General features: G+C 42.0%; 2 protein-coding genes and 1 long non-coding RNA gene across 4 annotated transcripts; 2 read left to right on the forward strand and 1 right to left on the reverse strand.

The window, feature by feature from the left end:
• Positions 1-1,406: 1,406 nt before the first annotated feature.
• On the forward strand, positions 1,407-10,541 carry HmgZ (HMG protein Z). 2 transcript variants are annotated; one of them, XM_064695986.1, is made up of 3 exons: positions 1,407-1,633; positions 9,766-9,991; positions 10,057-10,541. In XM_064695986.1, exons 2-3 carry the CDS (start codon positions 9,839-9,841, stop codon positions 10,237-10,239), a joined length of 336 nt encoding a protein of 111 aa, XP_064552056.1. In that variant the 5' UTR covers positions 1,407-1,633; positions 9,766-9,838; the 3' UTR covers positions 10,240-10,541. The 2 variants fall into 2 exon arrangements, with proteins under 2 accessions (XP_064552056.1, XP_064552055.1); XM_064695985.1 differs by lacking the exon at positions 1,407-1,633 and adding an exon at positions 3,582-3,738.
• LOC135437902 (uncharacterized) lies at positions 2,912-5,661 on the reverse strand. The gene is made up of 2 exons (XR_010437771.1): positions 5,236-5,661; positions 2,912-4,041 (listed from the first exon to the last, which is right to left on the reverse strand). It is a non-coding gene; the product is annotated as an uncharacterized LOC135437902 (long non-coding RNA).
• Positions 10,542-12,304: 1,763 nt separating the features above from the next.
• Positions 12,305-17,761, forward strand: CngB (Cyclic nucleotide-gated ion channel subunit B). Its single transcript, XM_064695954.1, has 5 exons — positions 12,305-12,546; positions 13,928-15,553; positions 16,097-16,246; positions 16,311-16,740; positions 16,800-17,761. Exons 1-5 carry the CDS (start codon positions 12,520-12,522, stop codon positions 17,714-17,716), a joined length of 3,150 nt encoding a protein of 1,049 aa, XP_064552024.1. The 5' UTR covers positions 12,305-12,519; the 3' UTR covers positions 17,717-17,761.
• Positions 17,762-17,988: the final 227 nt, after the last annotated feature.

Consider the following 17,988-nt stretch of genomic DNA (forward strand, 5'->3'; position numbering starts at 1 on the left):
TAATATTTAGTATAAGCCAGCCCAACTTTAAATATAATTTAACACTAAATATTTTTACCAAAAATCCCCTTTTATATTATATGTAAAAATGTATACAAATATAAAGCCAGCTGAGAGTTATATACATGTTACCTATTTGACTTATAGATCTGGTAATATCATCAAAATATTTATACATGAGAAGAGCAATAGTCTTCTCCATATACAATTTCAATCTAAACATGACCAGTACTAGGTTTATTTCCATTGGACTGAAGAAATATTCGAATCAAAATATGTTAAAAATATTTAAAATTCAAATTTAAAAAGTTTATATTAACTTAACTTATCTATGCGCTGTATTAAAATAAAAAGATTATTTTTCCATAAAAAAATTGTTTAGCTTTAAGTCTGTCTGTCTACTGTATTAACACAAATAAACCATATAATTATTTTTTCCTAAGTTCTTAACCCACTCTAATAATAAAAAAAAAAATATATTTTTTAATTTGCTAAAGTTTTTGAATAATAATCTAGAAACAATTAGAGCTAAAATATTGGAAATATTTCGAAACGGTTCAATTTTATAGTAGAAAACTGATTTGTATTAAAAATTTCAAAATACAATTTAATTTAATCCATTTCAAATGGTTCCATAGGGCAAAGGAACGTGCTATTATTTAGAACATTTTCTAAAATTTCATTAAGTTTTTCGAGATTTTCTGAAACCCATTTCAATGGGATACTACCATCCAATATTTTAATGCAACTACTTGGCATTGTGAAGTTAACCGTTTGGCGCAGGGCAAGCCAGAGCAAACCAGCCACAATATCAGGCAGGCAAGCAGGCAGGCGGCCATATTCAGTGCTGTTGCTGGTGCTTCGTTGCCATTGCCGGTTGCCGTTGGCCCTCCTCACCGCGCAACTCCCCATATTCCCCTCTGTCATCCAAGTATTGCTGCTGCTGCCGTCGCCGCTGCTGCTGCTGCTGCTGCTGCTGCTGCCGTGTGTTCATATAACGAACGAAAATTTTTGTTCAGCCATACAGACACGCACACATTGAAAGCGGGGCCAGGCCAGATACACACCGACATGTGGCGTGTATCTGTGACTGCTTATGTGTGTGTGTGTGTGTGCTGTACTGTGTGTAGCCGTTGCCTCTGCTTTGCGCACATAGTAGAGCGAACAAACCAACGAAACGTACCGAGCGAGCGAATGAACGACACACAGACATACACGCAGGCCCACACACACACACACACGCACGCACATGGACAGTATAACGCATACAAAATATACATATACATATACATTTTCACTGCCTGCGTTTGCGTCGTACTCGCATACTGGTGCTTGGTGCTTGGTCTCTGCCTCTGGCTTGCTGGCTGGCTGACTGGCTGGCTGCCTGGCATTCATTCTGTGTATTTGATATTCCACTGAAGGCAAAAGCTGTACGTACTACGCTGAACAAACCGAGACCGATACAGCGACCGAGAGCACAGCGAAACACAACTGACTTGAGTTTTTAGTAGAAGAAAATTTATAAAGTGAACAAACAACAGGCAATACGCCAGTGCACAAAATATAACCACGAGTCGATATATCGACGAAGGCCTACAATTAAAACTGTAAATTACGCGACATTTTCCTACGGGTGAGTGAAAAGTGTCTCACTATGATTGATTATTCATTGTTTTTACTAAATAAATTGACCAAAATGCGCCGCCATTGCGGCCATTTATTATATAAATTTTGCAAAATAAACTAACGACCCAATTTCTGGCGTATGGGGCTATCAAAAGCGCAAAAGGTGGCCCCGGCCTGGCCTGGCCTGGCCTGGCCAAACCAAAGACCCAGCTATATTCATATTGTAGAGCTCTCTTCTGTTCGATTCCGTTCCGTTGTTGTCGTCGTCGTCGACGTCGTCGTCGTCGTCGTCGTCGTCGTCGTCGCTGTTCTTCTTCTGGTTATTGTTGTTGGTATTGAATTTAAATTTTGAATGCGCGCGCTCATAATATTGACGGTTATTTTTTGAAAATGCGCTGCCAAATCGCCTGCTGATTACTCAATAGGAAATTGCACGTAAATGAAGTACGACAACAAATCAAAACTAAAATAATAATAATAATACTGATCTTAACGCATTTATGTCTAGCAGTTTCTATGCATGCATTTTGATTAAAATTCAACAAATTTTTATAGTGCTGTAAAATATGTAAAAAAAAACAGAATTTGTTTTTGTCTTTTGAGGTTGAACATAGGCTTAAGGGGGTGAGGGGTATCTCTGATGCCAGGCATTTATTGTAGATTTGAGCGCGTGAGTGATGGCGTAGGGGTTTGGGGGGGGGGGGAGGGTGTTTGTGGGCTAGCAAAGAGTGGTAGGGTTGGGGGGGCGACGGTAAGTGGGCGGCATATTTGGTTATATGTGACGACGACTACGTTGATGACATGACGGCGGATAGTATGGAAAACTGAGGGGTAATGAAGGTAGGGGGGAGTGAGGTGCAGGCGAGTGGCAGCGGCGCCGCTGCTGCCGCGGCAAAATGCTACTGGCATTTCGTTCGCACAAAGCTTGTTCGCTCCATGCTTTTTATATGGCTGAAGCAATAAGCAGCCAGAGCGTACAGTCGCGTCAAAAATAGTTGAACATGCGCGAGCCTACATGTGGAACAAGGGCTAAAGAGTGTGCGCTTACACTGGTGTAGGGCATGAGCATAATTGCAGCATACATAGCTCACACATACATTATAAATAGTTTAAAATAGTTTCTGATGAATAAAGTACATACGTTTTTTTTTAAATGCTTCTGAGCATAATTTTCCCTTATCAATAACCGAAATTTACTGATAGAGGAAAAAATTAAATATTAATTTGCCATATTTATAGCAATAATGCTTCCTAACTTCCAATCAATTTTTGGTATTGCGTGCAATTTAATATTTTTCTGATAAAAAAATAAATAAATTTAATTTATATACACCCTGCGATTATTCGCTTATTTCCATTAGTCTTCCAATATTCAGCGCCAGCACTGTGCATGCGCCGTACAAATTCCATAGAGCTGTCAGTTCATTTTGTTGGTACGCTACTGTTGATGCCACCGCAAAAACGCAAATTATTTTTCTCACACACACGCACTCAGCAGGCGGCAGTTGTGCGCACGTAATTTGCCACCACTGTCGGCCACTACATACACTGGCCCGTCTGCCTGCGTTCTCTCTGCTCGTTGCCCGCCCGCTGCCGTCGACGTCGTCGCTGCTGTTGCTGCCGTTGTCGTCGTCGTCGTCGTCAGCGCTCTATGTTGGTTGGCTGCCTGGCTGGCTGTTTGACTCTCAGATACAGATACTTTTGCTGCCGCCTGCCTGTACTGCGCTCACTGGGTCTCTGGCTCTGTGTATTATTTGATGGTCTCGCTGTTCACTCGTTCGTTCGGTTCGCCTCTGCGTGTGTATGTGTTTCGCCTCTGCTTCTGTTCTGCTGCTGCTGCCCGCTGCCCGCTGCCTGCCTTGCTTCGCTTCGTCTCGCCGCGCCTCGCGTTGCTTTGCCTTTGCTTTGCCTTTGCGCTGGTACAGCTGCTTCAGTTGAATTTCAGTTCAGTTCAGTTTTCTATAGACACTCGCAGTACATTTTGTTCAGCGTTCAGCGTTCAGAGTGTTGTTCAGTGCCAGTGCCAGCGCCAGTGCGAAGCAAATTTCTAGACCGAGCCGGGCCAAGAGTGAAGTGTAAACACACAGCAACAACAGCGGCAGCCAAAGCAAAGTACGTAGATATAAGAAATACGAGTATTTTTCATTAGACGTCTGTGGGTAATAATTTTTACACTGGCGTTTAGTGTTTGGCCCATGGGGCGTCCATTTACAGTGTGCGTCAAATTAGTTGTACAGGCTTTATATTGGTTTGGTACTGAAAATGCTTGCGGAGGTGCAAGTTGTTGTTTAGTTTACTGTGGAATGGTTGCTTGATGTTATCATCAATTTAATTGATTAACAGTTGAAATGTTCGTCGGACCATAGCAAGTTGGTTATTCGATTAATGGTTTGATTTTATGTTTTTTTAATACATCTATGTAAATCAGTTAAAAAATTTCATAATTACTTTCGTCATACTAAATCAGAGATAAATAATAAGGGTATTTTCTCAACTGAATAATTTGAAATATTTTTATAAAAACTATTTCCCAATAAGCTAGATATCCAATTATAAAAAAATATTAGCGATGAAACAGATCTAATGATTAATATCTATTGTTATATTCCATCTTAAATCGGACATAAAATAGTCTTACATTTTATGATAATTAACAATGATCAGTTTTGAAATAATCTCAAGTGTTTGCTCAATATTATTAACCGTGACTGTAATCACATCCAATGGCCCCACATCCCCACGATATTTTGGAGTAGTTCAGAGCTTCTGCTTTGCATTCCGTTTTCGATTTCAGCTATTGTTCCAGGCCTGATCCGGGCTTGGTTAGCGCCTGTGTGTGACGCCAGCTGCTGCCACCCACCTGTCGATGGCTTTAGTGGGTCTTGCACTAAGTGTTGCTCCCTTGGCGCATACTCGAGGCACATGTACGTGACTATGTGTGCACTTGCTGCCTAATCCTCTGGTGCATTGTGTGTTCAGGCATCAGTTGATTTCACATTTCACTGCGATGAGTCTTCTGCCTTATCACAAGGCTGCAATTGTCGCCAAGTCGCGCCGGCTATCGGTGGTCACGTTTCCCATTCCCATTCCCATTCCCCTTCCCCTTCCAATCCCCATTGCCATTTTCCCATGTTTATTTTGCTTGAGTCGCATTTTGCAGCTGCGTGCGCAAAATTGCCCGGCGGAATGAATTCTCCCCGTGTAGATGAAGTTTGAAGTCTTTGACCGTGAAATGTGGTTAGTAATTGAGTTTGGCTTTACTTCGACTTAACTTGACAATTTTAAAGACTGGAAAGTAAAATACATTTTATATATATATCATTTTAATAAACTCTCTTTCTCTCATTAGTAGTTACAAAAACGGTAATATCAAAAACGGTAAATGTTTGCATGCAAAGAAAATCGTTTATTAATAGTTTTTTATTATTAGTTAATTATTCAGAGCTTTCAATTATTATTGGTTAAATGTAGACTTTCACTCATTTCATCTAGAAATATAAATATACATACATTTTCAATTTTAAATTTTCAAACTATTTTTTTGACTTGTAAGTTTAGAAACTATTAAATCAAAATTGCATTTTTTTTTTACAAATTGAATTGCAATACCTGTAGCTGCCTCTGCTTCCGCAAGTTATTTGTGTATCTCTGTTGTTTATTTGTTTTTTATTTTATTTTTTTTTTTGGTTTCGCGCGCGATTTGCTTATGCACTCGTATCGCGAACACTCGAACGCAAACTAAAAATGGCGCCAAAAGTTTGACACACAACCTGCACAAAGAGAGCAACAGAGCAGAAGTGAGGGCAATTTAGGTGGCAGTGTTCCGCAATTTTCGGCTATAAAGCTTTTTTTTCACCATTTGCACTTCTTCAAAACGAACTTTGCCGCCTATTGGGCGGCCTGTGTTATAATTAATTGATTGAGATACGTAGATCTGTTTTTAAAGTCAGCTGAAAGCGCTGCCGCTAACGTCAAAAGCTCGCGACGTCGTCGACTGCGGTCGTGTTATTGTTGTTGTCGCTTGTCGCTTGCTGATCATCGCCTTTCAACTGATTAATGTGTTAATGTGTGCATGTGTTAATGCATGCACTTGTTGTTTTTGGCAAAGCTTTCGCTCGCACTCTCGCTCTCTCTCCTTTTGTTAGCTAACCGCTGAGATCTTGCTCAAGTGAGTATTTACATATATTTGTTTTGTTTTGATAAAAAAAAATTATTTTGCAATAAAAACAAACAGCAAGGGAATAAGAATAGGTAAGCAATTTCACTGGAGCGTTTTAAGTTTAAAGTGTTGTTTTTGCAAAGGTATTGTAAATGTAAGAATTTAATTATTCGGATGGTTTCGCACTAAATAATTGTATTTGTGTGGCATATGTTTCCAATAAGGATGGGCATTAGGTATAAATTGGTCTGACAAAATCAATTTAACTTCCAATCAAGGACTATGCAATGAAATCAAAACAAATTTGTAGCATGCTCATAATTTATGCCACAACTGTACAGCAACTGCAAGCTACACTTTACGAAAAAGTGTAGTCAGAACACAAACAAATGATATCAGTCAGCCAAACGTTGTAGCAATGTACAAAAAGTCACCACTGTGCGCTCTTTAACGGTAAACGGCACTCACATAGAAACATATATATATATAAATACATACATACATATATAGCCACATATAACGGTTGTTTGCCCCGTCGACATCCACTGCGCAAATCCCTGTAAAAGTATCTACCCTAAAATGCTGTCACTGCGCACAAGCTCGAGCTGAAAGTCGTATTCAGGCAACAATTTTACAGTTTGGGTTCGTTGTTTTTGGGTGGTTCGGGCGGCTCGGGTGGTTGCGCTGCTCTGCTGTGCTGTGCAGACAACAACCACTGAGCGTTCCAGCAAGCGCGCAGCAGCAGCGCTGTCGACGCCAGCAGTTGCGTTGTCGGCATTAAAAATGCCATAAACACACACACACACATACAGACAGACGCTAGCAGAGAGCGCAGATAAGCAGAAGCCGTTGCCGCAGAGGCAGCGGTAATTTTATGCTTGGGTGTATTTGTATTTGTGAACTGTATTCCTTTCAGTAATTTCACATATCATCCATTTGACTCTGGCCGCTGACGGCGGCAGCGACGTCAGCAGCGACGTCAGCAGCTGCGTCGAAAGCGTTGGCGTTGGTTGCTTTTCAATTTTAGATCAACGCTATAATGCTGTCCCTGCCTCATTTTGTATGCTATTTAATATCATTTGTGGTCCTTTCCTTTCTTTTCATTCGTTGTTTCGTTGTCCCCAGCTAGTTATCTATTATGCATGACGGTGTGTGTGGGAAGTCGTACCACGCTGCGTATGCGTAACGTCCACAGTGTTTGCTACGTTCTAGCTCCAAATAATCAGCTCAAACTCATACGCACATTTTCAATGTGCGTGAATGTTAACGATATGACCAACAAAATGATGACAACGATTTCTATGATGTGGTTGAATTTGTATATTAATTAGAAATTGTCTACCTTGCCATGGCTACTAATCGCATTGCGAGTGGCTTGGGATTTATGGTCAGATTTTGGACTGAATCAATGTGCAGTTGTATGTTTATCTAGAGTAAATAATAAAACTATCATATTAGAAGGAGAGCACATAACCTATATGTGGTTTCCTATTTCTCTTCATACATTTTCTATTGGTTGCCCTAAAAAGTATGCTATACACATGGGGAAGAAAACTTAATGCATTTGAAATAAAATCTAATATACGGAGTTTCAGAACCAAGATTTGTTTTTCTAATCCTTGCATTTGTTAAATATATAGAAATTCTTAAACAAACAGAAATTAAATATATAGAAATTGGAATAGCTCTATAAAACTGTTTTTAAATTTTAATAAATTAAAAAACGAGGTTGTTTTTAATAAGTATTGCTTAACCACAAGACGTTCTTATATTCGAGCGATCCACGAATTTTCAAATTTTTGCAAAATTGTGAAAAATATCTTTTATTTGCTTATAATATCAAAGAGTTTAATATAATTTTACCTTTCCCATTTTCGGGAAGGCAACCTTCTAACAACCCCTTGAAAAATACAATTTATTGCATATCTTTCAGCGCAGCGCAAAATGTCATCCTAATTATATCGTTATTAATTCTTACTAAGAGCTTAACCTTCCGAGCTGTATTAGTGCTCTTTTCCGGGAACATACTTATATTAAAGCTTCACATATAAATAACGGTCGCAGCTGCCTAGTTACCTACTTCTACACCTATCAGTTGCTGACAGCTCCGACAAGCAATCCATGCACACACTAACACACATGCACATACGCCCACTCACATGCACTCGCAGCTTCCCGTCAGACAAATGTGTTTCGCTTTCGATTTTGAAGGTGGCTCCCCATCATGGTGTCTATATATATGTATATATATAAGTACGGGCGCCTGTACGCATGCATTACGTGAACATCCGACATGTGTCGTGCTCATCGGAGGAATCTTTTGGTGTCACCCATGCCCCGTTGCAGACATGGCAACGCATAACCCATGACGCTGCTCCCTGCTGCTCCCTGCTGCTGTTGCTTTGTGCATCACGTGTTGCCGCCTCGTGTTTGGGGAGACATTGACAACGTCATTGCGTGGGTATGCATGTGCGGCTCTATATTGCGTGGGTGTGCGTTGTGGGTGGGGGGTGGTGGGTGGTGGTTGGTGGGTGTTGGGTGTTGGGTGGCGCAACTCTGCGCAGTTGCGTAGCGTAGCAGTTGCGCGCGTGAGTCTAACAACAACTTTGCCGCCATTTTCCTGTTGCTGCACACGCACACACACACACACACACACACACACGGCGTAGGTGGTCGTCGTCGTTGTTGTTGCTGTTGCATCGAGCTAATATGCGCCATTGTTGCTGGCTGACCAGTGCCTGGAATACGTCTTCGTGATTGATATGACTGCAGCCTTTCCACCTGCTACCTGCCCCCACCTACCCCAGCCGCAGCTAGCAACCGTGCTGCTGTTGATTTATCGTGCTGGGCTCCCTCTGTGCTAGTGCTCAGTTCAGTGGTTTGTTAACCCAATTGCTGGAGCCGCTCGTCAGCATCAGCATCGTCGTCGTTCTCGTTCTCGTTGTCGCTGTCTCGTGTGCGTTGCGTTATTTGTCAGTATTTCTCAGTATTTGGGTCAAGTGCATGGAGGCGATTGTCTGATGCTGTCGACGACAACGACTACGTTGATGATGATGATGACGTGATGATGATGATGATGCTGCTGCTGCTGACACAAACAACATTTGCATAACGTATACGCAGTTTTCGGCTTGTTCATCCAGCAATTTACGCATGGGATATTTTATCCTTAGGGTAAAATCCGATATTTTTATTTATTTAAATATAAGCCGCATTACTTATGCAATATAATGCAATGCCTGCTCTTACGTCTGATATTTCTGTTATATAATTGTACAACTTGACGAACTCAATGACAATATTGGGCTTTATGTGCAGGCATATGCCAGCACTTTATTTACTGGCCAGCTATTTAAAAGTGCATTTCCCCCGTTTTACATATGTACAGGTGTGGTACATGCTACTTCAGTGGATTGGTCCGTAAAACTGAATTCCTATCTGCCGCTGCACACAATTTCATAATTGAGTAAATTATGTACAAAATACATAAATACATGCGCACATAATAATTGAGCTTATGTGCATATAAAAATGGTCGCAGAGTGCATATGTTTGCTGCCCGAGTGTGTGTCTGTGTGTGTGTACAGTGTGTGGGCGGGTGGGCGTACGAGCTGTGTACAGTTGCTCTCACAAAATGCACGAATATTTGATGAGCGTTTGTGCATTCCGATATGCAATTATTGAACATTTAAGGGATTTTCGGTTAGCTGCTTGCCTGTTTATTGAAAATTATTTTAATTATGTGGCACACATATTCACATTGAATAAAAAGATGGCTATCTTTTCGATAATATATTTTATGAATGCGGTTAATTAATTTTATTTATATTTATGTGGAATAGGTTTTGATATTACTGTCACAATTCACAATTCTGGGTGTTTCTACAATATTTTCAAAGCCTACTCGAACAGACAGCCTTAGACTTTTATGATTTGTTGTGACTACTAAGCACTAAGCATTTCCTTTCATTCGTTTACAGAACACAAAACTCTGAGGGAGCAAATACTAAATTCCAATTAAACCACCGTAAATCTACAAAAGCAACTGCAAACATGAGCGGCGATCGCCCGAAGCGTCCTCTGTCAGCGTACATGCTGTGGCTCAATGAGACCCGTGAACAGATCAAAAAGGAAAATCCCGGCAGCAAGGTCACGGATATTGCCAAGCGAGGCGGTGAGCTGTGGCGCGGCTTGAAAGACAAAACCGTAAGTGATTCATCCACTCTTGACCATTTCAACTGCTAATATGTATGCTTTTGTGATTTTTGTAGGAATGGGAACAGAAAGCCATCAAAATGAAGGAGGAATACAATAAGGCGGTAAAGGAGTACGAGGCAAATGGCGGCACCGATTCCGGTGCGCCCAAGAAGCGAAAGAAGGTCGCCGCCAAGCCCGCCAAGAAGGCCAAGAAGAAAGAGTCCTCCGAGGAGGACGAAGAGGATGAGAGCGAGTAATATGCTAAGGCGAGTGCAATGGCAACGTTCGCATCAGTTTTAAAATACATTTTACTAATGTAATTTTTTAAGTGACATAAAACAAATGAAAAACAATTAAGAAAAAACCACAAGAAAACACAAAAAAAAGAAAACCTTAAACCTTTAAATATGCACTTAAAACAAACAACCACACACACACACACACACACACACACACCAAGAACCATAATATAAGTTACAACATAATTTTCAGTCAAAAAAAGAAAAAACAAAACAAACAAAAAAAAACCAAAACAAAACATAAAAAACAAAACAAAAACTAGCAACTGTTTCTTTATAGGTTTGTACGTATGTATGTATCTACTCTAACGCGTTTCTCAGATTCCTCAAGTTGGCCAAGTTGAGCTCGATTTGGTTCTCCATTTTTTATTATATTTTTTTCGTCGCGGCATCTAATGTAAATGTTTGTGCATAGCGTTCCACAGTTTGTAGGGGAAACGTTGGATAGGATCAGTTTATGATGCGCAGAGTCCAAAGAATTGAGTTCTGAGATGTTTGCGTCCAACGATTCCTTTATTCGTCCTTTTAGCAGACGTTCTCACTTAACTTACATACAAATTATAAAGTTTAAACCAACAATCCAACAAGTTATATATACATTTTAATATATACATAAGTATATATATGTAATTAAAGAAAAAAAAAAGAAATGATAAAAACAAAAAAAAGAAAACAACAAAACCAACAAATATTACAAATATGTAATTGTAAATGTAGAGCTGAACGGAATATTATTTAAAAATATATAAATAAAAAACATTTAAAAACTTTAAAATTGTGTTTGAATGTTTAAATGTTGAGCGGAAGGTTGCGGATGAGTAAAGTTTTTTTTTTAAACATAGTTTTAAGGACAAATATTAAAAAGTTAATTTTTTTGATTAGTAAAATATTGAAGGGAGAAATTAGTTGTAATATATTAATATTAAAAGTAATTGTTTAATTATGTCAATATTGTTTCTTATATATAAGATAAATATAAAAAATAAGAATTAAATATTATTCTGAATTGCCTGTTTTTTGTAATTTTTATTTAATTATTAAGGCGCAGGCTCTATATATGTTCACTTCTGCTTAGAGCGTCATTCGTTCATACCTAGATAAAAATTAAAAACAAGATAACAATAAAATTCAATTAGCATAAGTTAAAGTTTTAAAAACTTTCAAATTATGTTTAAATGTTTTTTATTAATTTGTAAATTTTATTTAATTTAAAATACTAACATTAATTGAATGGTAGCTATTTAAATTATAAAACTGCATTTGTTTAACTGATTTCATGTTGTTAATTATTAGGTAATATTAAACTAAAATAGATTGTAAAAAAAATACTAATCCGTAGAAATCTGTACTACAGAGCTCGACAAAGCTCGGCACGCTCGAAAGCTCGGCAGCTTTTATTTAACAGTGGACTTTTATGTTATTAGCTCTGTTAACAGTCGGTTACCATTTAAATGTTCTGAAATTCTACTAACTAAATTTGGCATTTAAAAACGCTTGAGAAACTATTAAATACTGAAATTGCTAAGATATCAAAAGTAAATGATACGCTTTTGAGTATTGCCAAATAAAAATGTTGTCATTGGTTAAGATAGTTAGAGAAAGTGGCAAAGCTTTACATTCAATTTCAAACCACGGTGCCCACGCGTGCGCCATCCTTTTGGCCAAAACAAGACCAAGTCAGCTGCTGCCATTGCTGCTGGCCAGCTTACTATCAACGCTTAGTTTGTTGGTTGCCAGCTGCAAAGAAGGTGAGTCCAAGTTTCTGTCACGTTTGCTGTCAGCGGGGCTGCGTAGTATGCGGATGCAACAAAATGCAATTGTGGCAAGCAGAAGGATTCTGTGAATAATCAAAACAGTTCTATCGAACATCGTTTAAATAGTCTGCATGCACTTGACTTATTAAAATAAGAAAATGCCTTCAAGGCGCACACCTGTTGAACGGCGACGCTTGCAACTGTGAAATACACACTAAAGATTGTGTCCCAGCTGCAGCACTGGGAAAAATCAATAATGTAAAGCATATGCCAGCGCGGGGCAGCTGATAAGGCTGATTAGACGCGGCGCAGTGGCATTTTGCATTAATCATACGCCGCGTGTGCCACGCAACAATTTTACTTTAATTACAGACGACAAATGGCAAACTAAGCGACGCGACCCTGAACTTTGAACTGGCAGTGAACTCGCAAAGAAGTTAACAGCAAACAGGCGAACAACAGCAGCAACAACAACAACAACAATATGGCCAGCAGGGGCCGCTCTAGCAAGGTAAGAGAAACAACAAAGAAACAATATAAATATAATATAGATTCCACTTGGAAAAACATTTGTCAAATACAAAAATACTTAAAAAACAGCAACAGAAAAGATATCGAGAAAGTAAGGCAGACATTTGCCTTACGGGTTTCCAGATATGTGAGAATAGTAAAGCCCGCACATGCTGAGTTTGATGTATGAATATTTGAATATGTATATCTTATTTAGCATGTACTAGTTTAATTATGCTCCCTTCATATATGTATGAACAACAACTTATCAACATCGAACCACAATTTCAAATAGATGCACAGGAATATATATAATATATTTCATTTCAAACCCTTGCAGAGGGTATTATAATTTTGTCTCGGAATGTGCAACGCATAGAAGAAGATATCTCCGACCCCATAAAGTATATATATTCTTGATCAGTATCAACAGTCTAGTCGATATAGCCATGTCCGTCTCTCCGTCCGTCCGTCTGTCTGTCTGTTTCTATGCGAACTAGTCTCTCAGTTTTAAAGCCATCGTCATGATCGTCTTTCTGTTGCACGCAGTACACATGTCGGAACCGGCTGGATCGGACAATTATATCATATAGTTGCCATAGGAATGATCGGTGGAAAAGTAAGATCTTGTTTGAAAAAGTTTTTTGTTTATTATGATATCTTGACCAAACTCGGCATTTATAAGTTTTACTATGCTCCTCAACTATATGCAAAATCCTATCAATATCGGACCACAATATCATATAGCTGCCATAAGAACGATCGTTCGAAAATGAGCTTCTTATATAAAAAACTTTTTGTTTTTCAAGATATCTACACCATACTTGGCATTAACTATTTTTCCTGAGTTTCTTATATTCAGGCAAAACAATATGAGAATTATTAAAAAGTTCGGTCTGCAAGGGTATTAAATCTTCGGTGTGCCGAAGATAGTCTTCCTTCTCGTTTAATCTTCAATTTATCTTTGCACTTTGCAAGTGTTGCATTAGAACTGAAATTTTAGATATTTTTAAATAATTATAAAACAAAAGTGGAGTCTTAAGATTTTAATTCGGCTTAAAGCTTACTTCTCAGGCTGTAGACCAGGTTGTAAATGGAGCTGGTTGAACGTCCTTCGCTGGGGAAAAGAAAAAAAAAAACAACCACACGCCTTGCCTGATGTCTGTTGTCTGATAGATGGGGCGCTGGGGAGCTGCTCAATTAAATCGATTCGATATGATTGTGCGGGCGTCCCGAGGCAATTAGCATGCAAGGCACAGCAGTTTTTTCTTTATTTTATTTCTTTTATTGCATTTGCGTGTTGCCCGCTGGTGGTTCGCCTTGTCGGAGGGGGCCAGTTGACAGTGCGAGCAAACGCGAGTCAAGTTTTGTTTTATTCACAGTTGAACCAGCGCAGCGCGGAGCTCGACACGGAGGCGACTGCAGCGCTGTTGAAGTCATCGCCAAACATATTGGAGAACTTTCGATACGACGAGCTCCAAGCACAGGCACAGCCACACGGCCAGCTGAAGCGCATGGCTACCTTACCCGGCCAGGCCAAGAGGCCGTCCTCGCCGCGCTTCTGTGAGACGCTGGAGCAGCATGCCTTTATGAGGAATGTGATAAATACGCGGCCGGAGCCGCAGCGCCGCTACTCGACGCCCGGCGAGAAGGAGGCACATGTGCGACGCAGCCTGGAGGAGATCTCCAAGGATATCAAGGAGATTGAGCAGTTTGTTAGCGCCACGGAGCAGTTGATGCAGCGCGAAAAGGAGCAGGAGCGCCAGGCGGAGCAGCAGGTGACAGCCAGTCAGCGCAAACGCGACAAGGAGAACAAGACGCCCAGCCCGACCAAGCGGATCAGCTTCAAAATTAACGCCTACAAGGCGCCTCAGCGACGCCAGCGGCCACATAGTCCTCGGTTCTATCACTCGCGTCTGTACTTTCGCAATGGACGCATCGGATGCGTAGATGCGGAGCGTCCGGGTCAGATTAGCAACATTGAGAGCACCCATGCGCTGGTCAAGCACATACTCAAGCACGAGAAGCCACTGGTCAGTCCGGACAGCGTGCGTCGAGTGTTGCATCCACAATACGTGGAGCGAACACCTCTGCCGGGCGCCGTGGACGAACCCGATCCCGTGGCCGAGCAGCGTGCGGCGGAGTTGCGCAGTGCTACCGGACAGGTGCTGCTGGACCCAGCGCCACAACAGCTGGAACCGGATCAATGTGACCGCAGCTCACAGCCCATGGAGGATGAAGACGAACAGGACGTGCAGATTTGCTACAATGAATCGCCGGAGCAGCAGAACAACGATCGCAATGTGCGCACCACGCGCTCCTCCTCGCTCAACGAGAGCGAAATTGTCGCCGTTGTGGAGGCAGACACAAGTGCACGCTTGGAGCAACAACGGCCCAGCAGTACGGGCAGCCTGGACTCGCAGGGCCAGCAGTTCCTGCGCGACCAAGTGCGTCACTTGGTGCGGCGCTTCACGGCACGCGCCAACAAGATGAAGTCGCGCATAGAGCTGCCGCCGACGCCCTCGTCCAGCAGCGCCAGCTCGCCCACACCCCCGCCAGCGCAGGCGGCACTGCATGCGAGCACCAAGAGCCTACATCCGTCGCCGGGGCATAAGGTGCGCCTGGTGCCCGTTGGCCAGTCGCCCCATCGCGGACGCCTCTTCGAGGCGGACACGCCGCGCTCCAATGTCTGGCTCTGCTCGAGTCTGTGTGGCGCCAACAATGATGAGCGCACGCTCGATCCGCAGGGCAAGATCTACATCTCCTGGCTGTGTGTGGTCTCCCTCTCGTTCCTCTACAATGCCTGGGTCATTCCGTTGCGTGCTTCGTTTCCCTTTCAAACCAAGGAGAATACAAACATTTGGCTCGCCTGCGACTTCTGTGCGGATATCATTTATCTACTGGATGTGGTATTCTTCAAGCATCGGATCATGTATCTCTTTGAGGGCTTTTGGGTCAAGAACAAGAATCTAACGCGCAAAAACTACATGAGGAAGCTGCAATTTAAGGTAAGTTGGCCAAAATAACGTAATGAAACCTTTCTAGAAAGGGTTTCAATATTGATCATTTATGAAATATTATAACCCTTCTAAGTCTTTTATTACGCTTTAAATACCCTTTTCAAGGAATCTCTAAAATCTTTTATTCGAGATCTCTTAATACGATTTAAATCACGTTTCAAGGAACCTCTTCCCATATTAAATACCCTGTACTAATTGAAAATGCACAAAAATGTGTAAAATGACTTTCTAAAATGTATGTAACAGACAGAAGGAAGCATGGTTAAAGTATACATATATATTTTTAGAGTCTCAGAAACTAGAAAAGACTTGAAATTTCAAATACACAATATCCCATACCAAAAGTCGGTATTGATATGTCGTCCCATTTTTTAAACACATTAAATTTCCAGCGTTCTCATTAGTTTAGAGTATCATCTAAAGTCCCATTCATAATTTAAATTAAGAAGGTCAACAAATAACCTTAGCTCCTATAGGGGAATCTTCTTTAAAGTTCTGTTATTTATGTTATCCACTCGGCTTATTCGACAGTTGGATCTCCTCGCCTTGCTGCCCCTGGAGCTATTCTATCTTAAGTATGGCACGGCAGCTGTTTGGCTACGTTTCCCGCGTTTTTTCAAGATACAAAGCTTCTGGGAAGTCTTTCGACTTTTGGATCGTGTCATCTCCTCGCCACATTTCGTAAGCTTAACCAACATCCCTCTGTCTCACAGAAGTGATTCAATACCAAGTCGTTCTCACACAGGTGCGCGTGGCCAAGACGCTGACGTATATGCTCTATATGATTCACATAACGGCCGCCCTGTATTATGCGTACAGCGACTATCAGGGATTGGGCCAGAATCGTTGGGTATTTAGCGGCAAGGGTCATCCATATGTGAGATGCTTTGCGTTTGCCACCAAGACGGCGACCTCGATTGGCAAGAACCCGAAGCCGGAACGGCAGGGCGAATATGTGTTCATGACGGTCGCCTGGCTGATGGGCGTATTTGTGTTTGCCCTGCTCATTGGCCAGATAAGGGACATCATTTCAACGGCCACGCGCAACAGGCACGAGTACCGTCAGCTGGAGGATGAGACGCTCGAGTATATGCGGCGTCTAAATCTCTCGCAGGAAGTGCAGTCACGAGTTAAAATGTGGTTTCAATTCACATGGGAGCAACAACGCACGTTGGGTAAGTCCCAACATTTACTAGAATTAAAGTTGTTATAATTGTGCCACGTTTTCATCCAGATGAATCCAATATACTGGATGCGCTGCCCATCAATCTGAAGACGGACATTGCCATCTCGGTGCATATACAGACCCTGTCCAAGGTGCAACTGTTCGCCGACTGTGAGGAGGCTCTGCTTAGGGATCTGGTGCTGAAGCTGCGCGCCGTGACCTTTTTGCCAGGCGACTTTGTGTGCCGCAAGGGCGAAGTGGGCCGCGAGATGTACATTGTTAAGCTGGGTCAGGTGCAGGTCATGGGCGGACCCGGCAGCGATGTTGTCCTGGCCACGCTAACCGAGGGCTCAGTTTTTGGAGAAATCAGTCTGCTGGGCATTAACGGCGCGGATCGCCGCACTGCCGACGTACGCTCGAAGGGCTACTCCAACCTGTTTGTGCTCTCCAAGTCGGACCTCAACGAGGTGATCGCCTACTACCCAACTGCTCAGGCGATCCTCAAGAAGCGCGCTCGCCAGCTAATGCGCAAGAATGCAGCCCGCGAGCGCGAGGAGGAGGAACGTGAGCGCGCCCGTAGCGCTCTGCAGGCTGACGTTGTCATTGGCAATCCCAAAACGCCCGAGACTCCGCCAAAGCTGCTGCAAACCGTTATCCAGGCGCTGCCGTATGAATCACCAGCTGTGGTCCTCATTACACGTGGCTCGAAGCGGGTGCGCCGCAAGCGACAGTCGCTGCAAATGGAGACGATTGTGGAGCCAGCCCAGGACGTGGTTGGCTCCGCTGAAGGCCTCCAGCAGGCAGGCCATACGAACCGGGATAGTCTGATATTGAAGCCCGGTCGCGGCTCACCGGACCTACTCTCGTCCATTCAGCAGGAGCTCAAGTCCAAGCACAAGTTTATCAACCTGACCGACTCGGAAAAGGCGCTGATCATCACCCAATCGGCTAACAATTCGATGGAGTGCGTGCAGGAAGATGTTTAGTCCTCGAATATATTCTGCGTGCTATAAATGTACTAATTCTGCGATATATGTGTCTATATGCTTTATAGATCCAAATTGTCTAACAATATGCTTTATATTAAACAAGTAGCTTTAACTGAACTGAACCTGGTTTAAGCCTCTGCATTTTGGGGTCTAATAGATTAACAGAACTCACAAACTTTGAATGTTGCCGCACCCAGTACCAAGTCAAATACATATAATATTATCGGACAGATCGTTTCTATGGAAGCTGTATGCTTCACAAGTCCGAT

Source organism: Drosophila montana, unplaced genomic scaffold (assembly GCF_035044405.1).
Source record: "Drosophila montana isolate Dmon_TW-CO22-7 unplaced genomic scaffold, ASM3504440v1 contig_3833_1, whole genome shotgun sequence".
Taxonomy (NCBI): Eukaryota; Metazoa; Arthropoda; class Insecta; order Diptera; family Drosophilidae; genus Drosophila; species Drosophila montana.